At 42.7% G+C, this 16236-nt stretch overlaps 1 protein-coding gene across 2 annotated transcripts in view; it reads left to right on the top strand.

The window, feature by feature from the left end:
• The window catches only part of WRN (WRN RecQ like helicase), a 257949-nt gene extending 242297 nt beyond the window's left edge, over positions 1-15652 (top strand). Inside the window, exons 33-35 of one of the 2 annotated variants that reach the window (XM_040325345.1) lie at positions 2872-3086; positions 8388-8543; positions 14296-15652. In XM_040325345.1, the coding sequence (XP_040181279.1) occupies positions 2872-3086; positions 8388-8543; positions 14296-14406 (482 nt within the window). In that variant the 3' untranslated portion in view covers positions 14407-15652. Of the gene's footprint in view, positions 1-2871; positions 3087-8384; positions 8544-14295 lie in introns of both variants that reach the window. The other variant, XM_040325344.1, reaches the window with a different exon arrangement.
• The last annotated feature ends 584 nt before the right edge of the window (positions 15653-16236 follow it).

Raw genomic sequence — 16236 nt, 5'->3', positions numbered from 1 at the left:
TGGTGAATAACCCAACGAATTTGTTTATGTCTTTGATGACCATGTCACCAAAGAGCATACCCTCAGCTGATGGACCGGGTTCAGATTCCGCCAGATGTGAAAGCTGGGGATCTAAGCGCATGAGGATTGATCTGCGCCGTTCCACGGAGCATGCCGTGTTGGCAGTGCCGGCCAGGCATAGGGCTCTTTGTGCCCAACCCCTCAGTTGTGGGAGATCAACTGGTTGTCCGGAAGCGACGGCTTGCTCGGACAAATTGAGGATCTTTGTAAGTGGACCCATGAGGTCCAGAATGCGGTCCTGTATTGAGCGGAAGGAACGTTCAATACCTTTTTTCTGGAACTTCCCCGTCTTTAGGGAGGTATTTGGTGAGGACCGGGTCCACCTCTGGGGTGGCTACCACCTTCTTGGGTATAGAAGGTCTAGGACATTCCGCCCTCAACTTGTTCCGCGCAGTCCTGTCTAAGGACTTTCTGGCCCATAATTCCACATGTGGTAGGGGTGTCCATTCCCCCGAACGCGGGTGGGTGATTGCGTCCGGGTGGAAAAAGGGTTCCCCAAGGGCGTCCAGTAGGACTTGATCCTGTGTGGCAGGATTGGCGGCCGTGTCAGGCGCCGTGGCCCCCAGCATCTTCTATATAAGATTCGGAATCTGAGACGTCCGATCCTTCAGAGGGATCAGCCGAATCTTCCTCCGAGGAGTCATTGAATGAATCCGGTTTAGCCCGTCTAGTGGCTCTATACCCCTTCTGAGTCTCCCTGGGGTCCAGGGGTCGTGAAGTCTCGGATTGATGCTGGGGTTGGTAGACCGTGGTAGGGGCTACCTGTTGCAGACTGTTTACTTCCCCTGCCGGGGAGTCATGCACCACTAGGGTGTGCTTCCTCTTGTGTGAGGATTTACCCCTCTTAGAGGGTGGTTCATCCCGTTGGGGTGGTAATGCTGGACTATTGGAGGATTGTACCGTCCAAGCAGATGGGGTGGTGGAGGCCAGTGCAGCCTGAATGGATAGTTGAATAATATCCTGTAATTGTGCGGCACTCAGGGTATGAGAGATGTGTCAGAATAGTGCCTCTGGAGCAGCGCTCCGATTGTATGGGTCTAACAGGGAGTTTTAGGGTAGCTGGTGATACCTAATGATCTCCCACCGTGGCTCCGTCCTATCCTCCCTTCCGTAGGCGCCGAATGGCGACGGAGGGGAGAGGAGCCTGAGATCCCCAGCGACCCGGGAACGAAGTCTCGCGAGACTTCGTCCTCTGGGCGCTGATTGGTCGATGGGCGAGGGACGGAAGCTCCGCCCCCCGAACGCGCGCGTAGAGAGGAGGAAGAAGGGAACCTCCTTCAGAATGGCGGCGCTCGGGTAAGAACACGCAGTGCGGGAACGCACATTGACAGATATGAGAGGAGGGGGGAAGCTGTCCCCCCCGATCGTGGGACACAGCGCAAAACCAATAATGTAGTGCAAACCAGAATTATGGGTGACAAAACATCAATGGGAATAGAGAATAAAGACATATAAATAATACAGTGTATAAAGAATAAAGATATATATAATAAAGGTATGTTATGAATATAGAGTACAGCGTATAAATGCTGAAGAATGGAATATTCAAGAAGCAATAGGTGAAAACATTTCCTAAACTGCTAGGATAAAAATGCTTATCAAGAAATCAAGTACTTATCTTTGCTGTGAGCAGAAAGAAAGAGGAGGAACCACCACAGACAGTCTCCTTATATAGAGGTCTCCGTAAGGGCGTGGTTAGAGACTATATGGACTGCTGGGGGTGGTAGTTGTTTTGAAAAAGTTTTTACATTGAAAGTTTTAAAAAATACATTCTGCTGTGAGCATTAATAAAGAAAGATTAATGCATAAGATATGAGCCTCCTGTCTGATATATAATTTTAAGGTTATTCTGAAGAAATTAATAAAAAAAATATTAAATAGTTTTTAAAAATGTAAGAACAAGTTAAGATTTGAACATTTTACATCTAATCTAGAAAGGGAGGTATGGCATGTGTATCGGGCATACAAGATATATTTATATAATATATAAGCATAATGATTTGAGATATATACTATATCTGCCTATGAATGTATAAGCCCCATATATTGTGGTAATTTTTTTTTATGTAATTTTATTTTAGACCAGGCTTTTAGATATGTAATCTATAGACAGATGAGAGCCAAAGAAACAACAATCTTTGGTAATGATTATGGTTGTCATAGAGAACACTGTTCAAACATTCATTCAGACATGCTAATGAATTTATTTATAGTTGATAAGAGAGACTGAGTCCTTGTAACACTGGAAGCTAGACAGAATTTCGTAGCAGCTAATATTCCTTTTTTTTCCCCATTGGATTATAGCTGAACTGTATGCCAGCAGCTAACGCTTAAATGCATATTAGTTTACTGTTCAGCTAAAGGATTTGTAATTCTGTACTGCTAGTTTTGTTATATAAACACCTCTGCCACACTTACTCCTAATTCCTCAATTCGGCTTTTATGTTCAACTTTGTAGCATCCAGCCTTGGTAGGCAAGGATTTGGCATTATCATCTCAGTCCTATTAGCAGTGCAGTAATCCAAGAAGTCATAAAACTGAATAAGAAAATAAAATGATCTTCCTGGGTGTGCAGTGTGGCAGAGGTGTGTAAATTGATAAGAGCAATTCTTCAACATGTAAAATAGTAGATATATGTGTTTTGACTGTGAATTTAGCCTTTGTATTTCCATTTTAGTGTGGCTACTATTGAGAACCAAAACAGAATGTGTTTCTGCATTATGGTTGAAATGAGAAATGATGCCGGACATACTAAAGAATAGCTATTACATAAACTTGAATTATGCTTATAGGCTGTATGTGTATTCACAGATCTTTCAAGTTTTCAAGCTATTCGTTCTTTGGTGGCACCTGAAATCGAGATATACTTAATAAGAATGGTGATTACACTACTTGAAAAAGAGGGGAATGGTGGAAGTGAAAAAAAGCCAGAGTCCTCAAGCAAATCATTACAAGGCCTTGATGTGCAGCCTGGGAGGTCATCACAGTCAAAGATTAGTTTAGATAACGGCTCCTGGATTGAGAAGGTTAGTAAAATATAATCCTAATCTTGCTAATTGAATGCAGTGATTATTTATCCTTAAATTTGGATGCAATTTGTGGAGCATGTACTTTACTCGGTTGCCTTCCGGCCTATTGTACAATGGCAGCTGGCTCTTGTTCATATGACGTTCTCTTATTTTTGCGGGGGCACGCAGCGTGGTGGTGCAGACACAGCGCATCACTGATCTGGGTAAAGAGCCAATGACGTTGTAAATGTATACAAATGCAGGTTATCGCCATTTCCTTTCCTCAGTGCTGCCAGCTTTCCTGTAACAGGGGACATTTACATGGATTAGTGCCCTGGTTATCAATGTAGCATATCCGTGCAGCCTCATCAATGCCCATCAGTGCAGCCTCATCAGCGCATATCAGTGAAGAAGAAAGATTACTTATGTGCAAATTTTTATAACAGAAATGAAGCAAAGGTTTTTTTGGGGGTTTTTTCATACTTTTTGGGTTTTATTAGTTTAGCAAAAAATAAAAACCCAGTCGTGATTAACCACTTAAGGACTGCCTCCTGCACATGCACGTACAGGTACATCGCCTTTAAGAGCCCAGCCGTGGGTCGTGCACACGACCCGGTCTGAAGCACGCGATCGGTCACAGGAGCTGAAGAACGGGCAGAGATGTGTATAAACACACCTTCCCCGTTCTTCACAGTGGCACTGTCATTGATCGTCTGTTCCCTGATATAGGGAAAGACGATCAATGACATCACACGTCCAGCCCCGCCCCCTACAGTTAGAAACACACATGAGGTCACACATAACACCTACAGCGCCCCCTAGTGGTTAACTCCTAAACTGCAATTGTCATTTTCACAGTAATCAATGTTTTTTTATAGCACTTTTTGCTGTGAAAATGACAATAGTCCCAAAAATGTGTCAAAATTGTCCGATGTGTCTGCCATAATGTCGCAGTTATGAAAAAAAATCGCTGATCGCCACCATTAGTAGTAAAAAAAAAATATTAATAAAAAATGCCATAAAACTATCCCCTATTTTGTAAACACTATAAATTTTGCGCAAACCAATCGCGCTTATTGCGATTTTTTTTTTTTTAAATAGATCGAAGAATATGTATCGGCCTAAACTAAGGAAAAAAACATTTTTTTTATATCTTTTTTGGTGATATTTATTATAGCAAAAAGTAAAAATATATAGAATTTTTTTCAAAATTGTCGCTCTATTTTTGTTTATAGCGCAAAAAATAAAAACCACAGAGGTAATCAAATGCCACCAAAAGAAAGCTCTATTTGTGGGGAAAAAAAGGACGCCAATTTTGCTTGGGAGCCACGTCAGTTAAAGCAACGCAGTGCCGAATCGCAAAAAGAGGCAAGGTCCTTAACCTGCATATTGGTCCGGGTCTTAAGTGGTTAAATACCAACAAAAGATCTTGCATTCTACTCAATGTTTGGTACCTTATCTACTTTACTATAGTGAGGTATTCTGGATAAATAAGAAAAAATGTGATACTGCGCTAAACTGACTAAAAAACAAATGTAAATATAAGCTGCAACAAAAATTGTGATATACACACAATATAAGATCAAAAACAAAACAAATAAGTTGCGCTAACCAAGGGTGAATGAAGAATATCAATTTGATTGATATAATTAAATAGTGTCCATATACAAAAAATCGTGAATAATACAAGTATATAATAAAAAGTTTTTAAGTGAATAGATTGTTGAATGAAGTTGTGCCCGTGACTGAACACACAAAAATCCTCCACCGGTGCAGTAAATGGATAATTGTCTATGCGCTTACCAGAAGGGCAAGCAAACAGGGCTTGCAGCTGAACTCCCCAGCTAGGGTCTTTACTGGAAGTCCGGATGGTATTCCTCCAATATAGGTGGATAGATCCAGGATCCAAGGAGCATGAAAATAAATGTACAGGCAACAAATGGTGATGTACCGTAGATAACACGAATATAGGCACACCAAGGGAAAGCCTCCACCAAAAAGAATCACCGAATAAGGGGGACTCTTACCAGATAAAAGTTATTAGGAGCTTGTGGCCAAACCCAGCCAGGGCCTTTAGGGGTTAACTTCAGAAAGCATCAACCAAAGCAAACGACTCCCTCACACAGTATAACCGAGTAAATCACCATAAAAAAGAGGAATTCCACATAGTGATGTACCGTAGGAAAACGATTTAATAAGGTAGATAACACTTACATAAAAACAGATAAAATCAGCATATAAATTTCGAGCCGGCCGGCTACTACGAACGCCCGTCCTCTGGACCTAGACGCAGCACGTCAAAGCGTCTCCTCCTCCCGACGTACGTTTCGTCAGTATGTGACGTCGTCTGGGGAACGGGCGACGCAATGACGTGTCGCGCTTATATAACAATACAAGAACCAAGCCTCGATATGGATACAGTCCCGTCTAACACGCGACAGGGAACAGCCAATCGCGGAAGCCGCAACACATAACAAGGCAAAAACTGCATAGACGCTCATTATGATGATAATGATCATTACAGCATCGAGGCAGTATTTAAAATCATACCAAAAATTAACATATAGGTAATGATCACAATAACAAAATGATAAAATGATGTTAACATGATAATAAGATCTAAAAAGATCAGGGCTATGTACACTCTCGAGTCGAGCCAACCACTATGGCCCAAGACAGAGTGCCGATTGCCACGCATAAAAGAATGGGGCCCAAAAATTCTTATTATAGAATATTATGATATAACGACAGATATATATAAGGGAGATAAACCCCACTATACGTAGGTTGATGAAACAGCCAACAGGCTGGATATAATAAAACCCTAATTGTACAGTACATGAACTCCCTTAAAGGGCCAAAACGTAAAATTAATAATAAATAAAATTGTATTAATAATAAGGCCAAAAAAGAGAGAGGTCCTTAAATGACATTACTAACACATATATCATAGGTATTAGTAGACAACCCTCTCCAAATCCACATATAACCATAAGGGGAATAGGGGGGAATCAGGGCGTATATGCTCGAGATTACTTGTAAAATAGGTTTTATCAATGTAGGAATTGTCGGGTGTGCTCCCTTAATGGGTGCACACATAGACGAACTCACGTTTTTTCTTCCACTTCTACCTCAGAGGAACATAAGATCAAACCATTCATAACCTGTTCTACTGTAGGGGTAGTGTACCTGCTCCAATGCCCATGTGGGTTACAATATATTGGCAGAACGAAAAGACCTCTTTCAGTCAGGCTTAATGAGCACATTACGAACATCCTAAATGGATATACCAACCATTCAGTGTCTAAACACTATTTATTATCACACAACAAAGACCCCTCCAAAACAGTGTTTCTGGGGATCGACAAGTATACCCCACACTGGCGAGGAGGATCTTTGGTTAGAAGTATTTCTAGACTTGAAATGGGATGGATCCATAAGGTCAAATGCTATACTCCCCACGGATTAAATGTGGAGGTAGATGTTAATGCATTTATTAATAATGCTTAACTAACTTTTTATAATTATATTAAGTTATCCGACCTTATTGTATGACAATTTGAATTGAGTCCTTCATAGGCCGTATTTGTTATATGACAACTCGAGTCGAGCCCGCCATAGGCTGTATTTTGTGTGGATCCTTTATGGGGCGAGCTCCACTATTTTACAAGTAATCTCGAGCATATACGCCCTGATTCCCCCCTATTCCCCTTATGGTTATATGTGGATTTGGAGAGGGTTGTCTACTAATAACTATGATATATGTGTTAGTAATGTCATTTAAGGACCTCTCTCTTTTTTGGCCTTATTATTAATACAATTTTATTTATTATTAATTTTACGTTTTGGCCCTTTAAGGGAGTTCATGTACTGTACAATTAGGGTTTTATTATATCCAGCCTGTTGGCTGTTTCATCAACCTACGTATAGTGGGGTTTATCTCCCTTATATATATCTGTCGTTATATCATAATATTCTATAATAAGAATTTTTGGGCCCCATTCTTTTATGCGTGGCAATCGGCACTCTGTCTTGGGCCATAGTGGTTGGCTCGACTCGAGAGTGTACATAGCCCTGATCTTTTTAGATCTTATTATCATGTTAACATCATTTTATCATTTTGTTATTGTGATTATTACCTATATGTTAATTTTTGGTATGATTTTAAATACTGCCTCGATGCTGTAATGATCATTATCATCATAATGAGCGTCTATGCAGTTTTTGCCTTGTTATGTGTTGCGGCTTCCGCAAATGGCTGTTCCCTGTCGCGTGTTAGCCGGGACTGTATCCATATCGAGGCTTGGTTCTTGTATTGTTATATAAGCGCGACACGTCATTGCGTCGCCCGTTCCCCAGACGACGTCACATACTGACGAAACGTACGTCGGGAGGAGGAGACGCTTTGACGTGCTGCGTCTAGGTCCAGAGGACGGGCGTTCGTAGTAGCCGGCCGGCTCGAAATTTATATGCTGATTTTATCTGTTTTTATGTAAGTGTTATCTACCTTATTAAATCGTTTTCCTACGGTACATCACTATGTGGAATTCCTCTTTTTTATGGTGATTTACTCGGTTATACTGTGTGAGGGAGTCGCTTGCTTTGGTTGATGCTTTCTGAAGTTAACCCCTAAAGGCCCTGGCTGGGTTTGGCCACAAGCTCCTAATAACTTTTATCTGGTAAGAGTCCCCCTTATTCGGTGATTCTTTTTGGTGGAGGCTTTCCCTTGGTGTGCCTATATTCGTGTTATCTACGGTACATCACCATTTGTTGCCTGTACATTTATTTTCATGCTCCTTGGATCCTGGATCTATCCACCTATATTGGAGGAATACCATCCGGACTTCCAGTAAAGACCCTAGCTGGGGAGTTCAGCTGCAAGCCCTGTTTGCTTGCCCTTCTGGTAAGCGCATAGACAATTATCCATTTACTGCACCGGTGGAGGATTTTTGTGTGTTCAGTCACGGGCACAACTTCATTCAACAATCTATTCACTTAAAAACTTTTTATTATATACTTGTATTATTCACGATTTTTTGTATATGGACACTATTTAATTATATCAATCAAATTGATATTCTTCATTCACCCTTGGTTAGCGCAACTTATTTGTTTTGTTTTTATTCTGGATAAATGCTTTCTTCTTTAATACCAAAAATCCACATGAATTGCATTACAAATGGGGACACCCTCCTTTACCCTGGCAGTTTGCATTTTGTTATGAACCCCGGAGCTGCCAGTGATAAGTAAAAGGTTATTCGGCCCATTGACAGTTTAGGTGATTTAGATTTTATAGTAATATTGCTTTTACTATTCCAGAAACCAGTGAAGGAGAGCACAACTGACAAACAGATGGCTCCCACAAAACTGGAGCTGCCGAAGACTTCTTCAGTAGCCCCTATCAAGCTTGCTTCATGGAATCAACCAGGGGAAGATGAAGATACTGAAGAACTATTTTCGGAATCACAGTTGCAGGTAAAACTATTAAAGTGATTGTAAACTTTCATTTCTTTATCGTACATCACGGGACACAGAGCAGCCATAGTAATTACTATGTGGGTTATAGGCCACCTTCAGGTGATTGGACACTGGCATAATCAAAGACAGGAAGTTCCCCTCTATATAACCCCTCCTATACAGGAATTCTAAGGCAGGGGTGTCCAAACTTTTTTCGAAGAGGGCACGATTTGATGAAGTAAACGTGCAGGAGGGCCCAGCATTTAGCCTGACATTCTTTGAACCATAAAAATTTGGTCTAAGTGTGTTCGTTCGAGCACGAATACACTGCCTACCAAGAATTCTCTTGCCTTTGTGGCTGTGTGAGTAAAGAGATGAGCTCAGGCGTGGTTATTTGTATATACCGTATTTATTGGCGTATAACACGCACCTTCACTTTAAGAGCGAAGTTTCAGGATTTTTTTTTTAATTTTAAATAAGACTGCAAAGCAAAATAAGGATCAGTGCCCATCTGCAGCCTCACAGGTGCCCATCTGCAGATCCACCATTGCCATGAATGTAGCCTCACCATTGCTAGGAATGCAGCACCCACCATTGCCAAGAATTCACCCCCCACCATTGCCAAGAATTCACCCCCCACTGCCAGGAATGCACTCACCATTGCCAGGAATGCACTCACCATTGCCAGGAATGCACCCACGAGCACCAAAGATTAGAGAATCTCCTGTTTACACAGCGCCTCTTTAATAGAAAGTCCCGCCTTCTTTGATAGACAGAACAGTCGTCCAATGGCAGAGCCGGAGATGGGACTTCCTATTACAGAGGCCAGCCGTAAACAGGAAATTCTCCTGTGTATGTACGGCGCTCGTCCCGCCTCCTCCCTGTTTTCCAAGGCATATACATATTTGTGGCCCCGGCGCTGGGAGATCGTCGGGGGCCACAAAAGATATACATGTCCAAACAACCAGGCGGGCTGTTCAAAACCAGAACGCGGGCCGGACTTTGGACATGCCTTGGTTAAGAAGTGCTAACAGAGCTCCGCAAGAAGATCCTTCACAGGATGAGTGGGGCTATGCAGACGGATCCATTCAAAATCCCAAAAGGGCTAAGGTGGATGGTACCTGGGCCTCGAGGAAGAAGAACAAGGTTTTCGCCTAAATTTCTTCTGTTTTGAGCGCTGGACTATGGGATCCAGCAACCTTGGTCATAACAACAAACCAAAGGCTTGCTCTGGCATAGTGATATATAGGTCCAAGGCAATGAGACTCTATACAGAGAGGACCCAGTCCTTGAAGATCTGTCATGACACGGCCCGCGGTGATGGGTGAAGGTTGGGTTTGTCTGTGATATTCCAACAGCCCTGCGGCGGGGACTGGTAAGTGTAAGAAGATCCTTAAATTTTATTTTTGGACTTCTTGTGCGAGTAGAGATGTTGTCATGCCTGTTTTTTACCACTAGAGGGTGCAAACCTAAACATTCCTAGTATCAACATACCATGCTTCTCCAGGCTCAGTGTCAGCATTGCTTGTGGACAGCTTTGCCTTACTCCACTCCTGTCAGTCCTTCAATAAGGGATTCGGGGAACCCCCGCCCGCTGAGCGCCAAGCGTCCTGATGTGGGCTCTCTCCCCCCTGAACCCAACCCCCCCCCCCCCCCCCCGGTCCTATTCTGGGGATTGCCACGCTCGCGCAGGGAAGGCTATTTAAAAAAAAAGGAGAAAGAGAGAGGGGAGGCTACGTCTGGGGGGGGGGGGGCATGGCTTAGCGAAGCCGACGCGCACGATATACACGGCGCATGCGCGAGGCAGCTGCCTTTAAAACACTCACTCTGTAGTGAGTCTGACTGAGGGAGAGACACAGCAGCATATCTGGGCACGTAAGCAGTATATTGTGTTGTATACAGGCATTATAAAGGCACATCTGCTCAGCATCAGCCTGGTCACTGATGGCAGCATATAAAACATTGCTTGACTAAAGCTCAGCAGCAGATGCGTTTTATTAGTACCTCTGCTTTGTGCTTAGGACTATGTATTCCCAAAGAGGGAATATAAAAACAGTAAGGAGGGGAGCGCAAGGGCGCAGCAGTCAGGGTCTGAGGATCCTATTCTCACTTCCACAGTATCATCCTCCCCTGAAATAGCTGACCAGGCTGAGCCATTGTTTGTGTCAGGCATTGTAGCTACTTCCAACACTCCAGCCTCTGCATAGGTCACTAAGAACAATTTGGCTGCAGCATTTGCTGGTTTGAAGGGGAACATGGCTGGTTGTTCGTTTCTTCCCTGGCTGGAAGAAACGGGTCCCTCTCTCCTGCCCAGATCCCTCAGGGGAGCAGGAATGGGCAGAGGATGTTAAGTCATTCTTGGGGGACCAGGTAGAGAGGGAAGAAGGCTCCTCTTTTAGGGGTTCAGCCTCAGAAGAACCCTCCCCCTGTCTTGCAATCCCAAAGATTGCTAGTTCAATCCCTTATGGAGTCTGTCCATTTGGGATACAAGTTGCTTCTAGCAGAGACGGCCAAAGTTCCTTTTTTGGGTTCTCTAAAGCCTCCTTAGGGTTCACGTGCTTTCCCTATGCACCCATTACTGGAGCAACTTATATATGCGGGCTGGGATCACCCGGCCAGGCACTTTATTCCTCCTAAGAGATTCTTGCTTCTTTGTCCCATGGAGGAAAAATTCACTAAGAGGTGGAGTTTACCAGCAGTTGACTCTTCTATCTCTTCCGTGAATAGGAGTCTCACTTGTCCAGTAGACAATGTCCAGGTGTTTAAAAATCCAGTGGATAAGAGTCTGCAATCCTTTGTTAGAGCCTCATTTGCTGTGGCTGGCACAGTAGCACAGCCTTCAGTAGCAGCAATTGGTGTTTGTCAATTTGTAAATGACAAAATTAAGCAGGTCACCAAGAAAGGGCCTGCTCAAGGAGAGGAGGTCCAGGAGTTAGCTGAGCTGCCAAGGTCCTTATGTTTTGCGATTGACGCTATTAAGGATTCTATTCACCAGGCGTCACGTCTTACTCTCCTGCTGGTGCATATGCGTACATTTCTGTGGCATTGATCAGCTGAGTTACCATGCAAGAATCTATTGGCCGGTTTCCCTTTTCATGGGAAACGATTGGGGATGATTTGGATAAATATATCCAAAAAATTGTTTCAGGTGGTAAGAGTACCCTTCTGACAGTTAAGAAAAGGAGTAGATGTCCTTCATTCAAACCTTTTGCCTCTCCAACGTCAGGGCCTCAGCCTCTAGGCAGTCGCAACGGCCTCCACCGTCGGGCTCAAGAGCTAAGCCTCAAGGCAAAGCCCAGGGCCAGAAGAAGTCCTGGGGCAGAAGTCTGTGCAACAGAATCCCAAGGCCTCCCTGTGAAGAGGCGCCCCGCTCAATCGAGTGGGGGGAAGGCTCCTGCAAGATGCAGGGGCTTGGCAGGGAGAGATCCAGGACAATTGGGTCATCTCCACAGTATCTCTGGGTACAAAACTAGAGTTGCGAGAGTTTCCACCATTTCGATTCCGAAGATCGAATCATCCTAAACATCTGCTCTTTTCGCATGGAATCAATCCGGTCAGTAGTATCCACCCTGCGGGGAGGAGAACTTGTAGCGTCAATGGACATCAAGGATGGATCTCTACATGTGCCAATTTTTCCCCGCTCTCCAGAGGTTCCTGCGATTCGCAGTAGAACGTTGCCACTTTCAGTTTGTGGCCTTGCCCTTCGGATTGGCTACCACTCCCCGTGTATTTACAAAGGTCCTGACCCTGCTTCTGGCAGGACTAAGAGCCAGGGGGATAGTGGTATTGGTATACCTGGACGACCTATTGCTGATGGATCAATCCCTGGCACGGTTTAACTAGAGTGTCACCAGTACGATTGAGTATCTGGAGCGCCTCGGTTGGCTTCCATCTCGTCCAGACCTGCATGGAGCCGATATCTAATCCTGCCTTACAAACGCAAAATTTAACGGTTTGGCCATTGAAGCCCACGGTTTGGCTATTTAAGGAGTCTGGGGTTTTCAGGTTTAGTGTTAACTACCCTGATTAATGCAAGAAAGCTGGCCTCTAGGACCATTTATTATAGGAACTGGAAGCCCTATGTTTCCTGGTGTGGAGCCAAAAGATGGCATCCTCGAAAATATGCCATAAGAATTATGACTTCCCTACAATTAAGAGTAGAAATTAAGCTAGCCTTGAGTACAATCAAGGGTCAGATCTCGGCCTTGTAGGTATTTTTCCAAGGGCGAATTGTGTCACATTCTCTGGTCCGGGCTTTTATACAAGGAGTAACGCACATAAGTCCGACCAGTTAGGTCACCCTTGTGCCCGTGGGATTTGAATATAGCGTTGTCTGCTTTACAAGGACAGCCTTTTGAGCCAATGTGCCATATTCTCTTGATCCTTTTGACAAGGAAATTGGTGTTCTTGGTTGCGATAACCTCTGCAAGAAGAGTTTCAGAGTTGTCAGCTTTCTTTTGTAAAGAAACATTCTTGATTATTCATAAGGATAGGGTTTCCCTACCTTTTCTTTTTTCCAAAACCACGTTCTGCAGAGGAGAAATTATTGCATTCTCTAGATGTAGTAAGAGCAGTTAAGATCTATCTAAGAGCGACAGCTGAAAGACTGACGCTTTGTGCTGCCGGAGGGCCCCAGGAAGGGGCAGGCAGCTTCAAGATCGACTATTTCAAGGTGGATTCTTCAGGGTATTATTCAGGCTTATAGTTTGAAAGGAAAGGTACCGCCTTTTCAAGTTAGAGCGCACTCTACCAGGGCAGTAAGTACTCCATGGGCAGTGCATCACCAAGCCTCTATAACTCAGATTTGCAAGGCCGCAACTTGGTCATCAGTGCAGACATTCATTTGATTCTATCCAATGGATGTAAGACAGCAATAGGATGCCACCATTTGGACAATACTGCAGGCAGCACTATAGGTCCTTGCATCTGATGGCCGCCTGCTTTTGATGTGTGTCTCCCTCTCCTCAAAGGGCATTGCTCTGGGACATCCCACATAGTAATTACTATGGCTGCTCTGTGTCCCATGATGTACGATAAAAAAATAGGATTTTTATAACAGCTTACCTGTTAAATCCTTTTCTTGGTGTACATCACAGGACACAGAGGTCCCGCCCCTCTTAATGGGATATACACATATTGCTTTGCTACAAAACTGAGGTACTTCCTGTATGGGAGGGGTTATATAGAGGGGAACTTCCTGTCTTTGAATATGCCAGTGTCCAATCACCTGAAGGTGGCCTGTGTAATGGTTTTGCACAAAGCAGCCCCAATCTTCTGGTGTCCCCCACCGGTGCTTCTCACTCCTCCACCAGCGCATGTCCCCACAGACCGTGCAGCTCGGTCCTGCCTTCCACGCCCTCAACACAGCATTTGATTGACAGCAGCGGTAGACAATTGTTCCAACTGCTGGCAATCTGCCCAGTGGGGAGGGAGAGAGCAGAAAAAGCACAATAATGGATTGAGAATGGGCTCAGGCAAGTATAAGGGGGGTGAGGAAGGGGGATCCTGTGACGCAGAAGGTTTTTTACCTTAATGCATAGAATTTATTTTTTAAACTGAACACTACAAGCAATCTACAATTTTAAAAACATCAGCAATTTTTTTTGTTAATCTTGCCTCTTTTTTTTTTTACCTAGAGCAAAATGTTAACTGTTAAATATTGTATGTGTAATTTGCTGCTTCTTACCAGTCAGACTGTCTTTGTAGTTGTTTATGAGACCAATTAATATAATATTAGGTTATATGATCCTTTGTTCTTTTTATATTTCAGACTTCAAAAAGAAAACTGCCTGAATGGTTTGGCGCTTCCAAACAAAATTCCACACCATCCAATTTTGTCAAAAAAGCCAAAACAGGAACAAAGAAAGGCCTTTTTGGTTGAAATAGATATATAAATGCTGTCAGCATTTTTAGCAGGTGTACAATATAAACGTGCTACAAGGTAGCAATATTTTATACCATAATATAAACTGTGAAATATTTTCACTTAGTTCTAAGTATATAATTAAAGTGCCAATATTGTTTGTTAAATATATAAGCTTTAATGGTATATTGTGGCTCTCAATGTATTCTTAATGGAGACTCTGTTATCCTTTGGGCTCAGATGAAAAGAATTTGACCAAATATATATGGGCTGCCTACAGAAGAGACCTATATATATATATATATATATATATATATATATATATATATATATATATAAAGATATGTTCACACACTGCATTGAGCACTGTAAAATTTCATTGCGACATTCCCTGGACTTATGGTCAGATTGTGAATATGCTACAGGAAATGTATTATTCGGCATTTGTAAAATTCGTTTTTTTTAGTTTTTTTACATTTTTGTGAATTAATGGTTGATAAATGCCCTGTGATTTTCAATTTGACATTATAAACCTGAATTATACTACTTACACGTTTCCATTATAGTGCTACTATATTGCTCTCTACTGGTTTTGTGAGCTACTGCTTTTTTCACATCATCATTGCACTCTTAACTGCCTGATTGACACCAATAGTATTACCTAGCTAGGGACCGAAGGCTTAAAATTACCGAAATGCCCTATTTTTCTTCAACATGGATGAAGCTGCCATTTTATTCATGTTTACTTGCAAAAGAAACATATAATAATTTGTGCTTTCTTATGTTCCTAGTGATGGGTGGGTTGATGTTACTTGAAAGTAAATATAGTGCTTTTTACCATGTATGTGGTCCTTAACAATTCAACTACCGTGAGCAAACCTTTTTAAAACCCTGCTCAGTATCTTATAAAACCAATGTAACAGCGGTGAGTCTGTGAATGACTGCTGGGATCTTAGCCAGACTAACCTGTTGTTTCTCCTCCATGTTTAAAAGAAGATATTTTTATTGGTATATTGTATGTCACAATGGGAAAAACTCACCTATGGCAGTAACATCAAACCCAAGCAGAGATATCATAAACTACAAACAGAGGACAGTAACCATTACTTAAATATATATAAAAAAAAGATTGGAATTCTTTCTGTAGTGTGGAGGGTGTGAACAGAGCTTCACACTAGTTTATACCTTTGAATTGTATTTTGGATATGTCTATAAATGGTGTATGTTGAACAATTAAATAAACACTTTTTTCAATGTGTAAAAAGATTATGTGCTTTATTTATAATACAATTGTATTGGGATCGGAAGATGAGGGGTGTGTGTAGATATATTGCTCAAAAAAGGAACACTTTGAAACCATCAGATAACAATGGGGAAGAATATCAGGCTGGATATCTATACTGATATGGACTGGGTAATGTGTTGGGAACGAAAGCATGCCACATGGTTTGATGAAAATGATCAACCTACAGAGGGCTAAATTCAAAGACACCCCAAAAATCAAAGTGAAAAAATTATGTAGCAGGCTAGTCCGTTTTGCTGAAATTTCATTGCAGAAACTCAAAATGTTACTCAGTAGTTTGTATGGCCCTCACGTGCTTGTATGCATGCGTGACAGATGGTGTCCTGTGGTATTTCCTCCCAGATCTGAACCAGGGCATCACTGAGCTCCTGAACAGACTAAGGTGCAAGCTGGCGGCATTGGATGGACTGAAACATAATGTCCCAGAGGTTTTCTATTGGATTTAGGTCAGGCGACCGTGGGGTCCATTCAATGGTATCAATTCCTTCATCCTCCAGGAAATGGGTGCATACTCTCGCCACATGAGGCCAGCAATTGTCGTGCAC

The sequence above is a fragment of the Rana temporaria genome, chromosome 1, assembly GCF_905171775.1.
Source record: "Rana temporaria chromosome 1, aRanTem1.1, whole genome shotgun sequence".
NCBI classification, from domain to species: Eukaryota; Metazoa; Chordata; class Amphibia; order Anura; family Ranidae; genus Rana; species Rana temporaria.
This window is presented reverse-complemented; position numbering and strand designations above follow the sequence as displayed.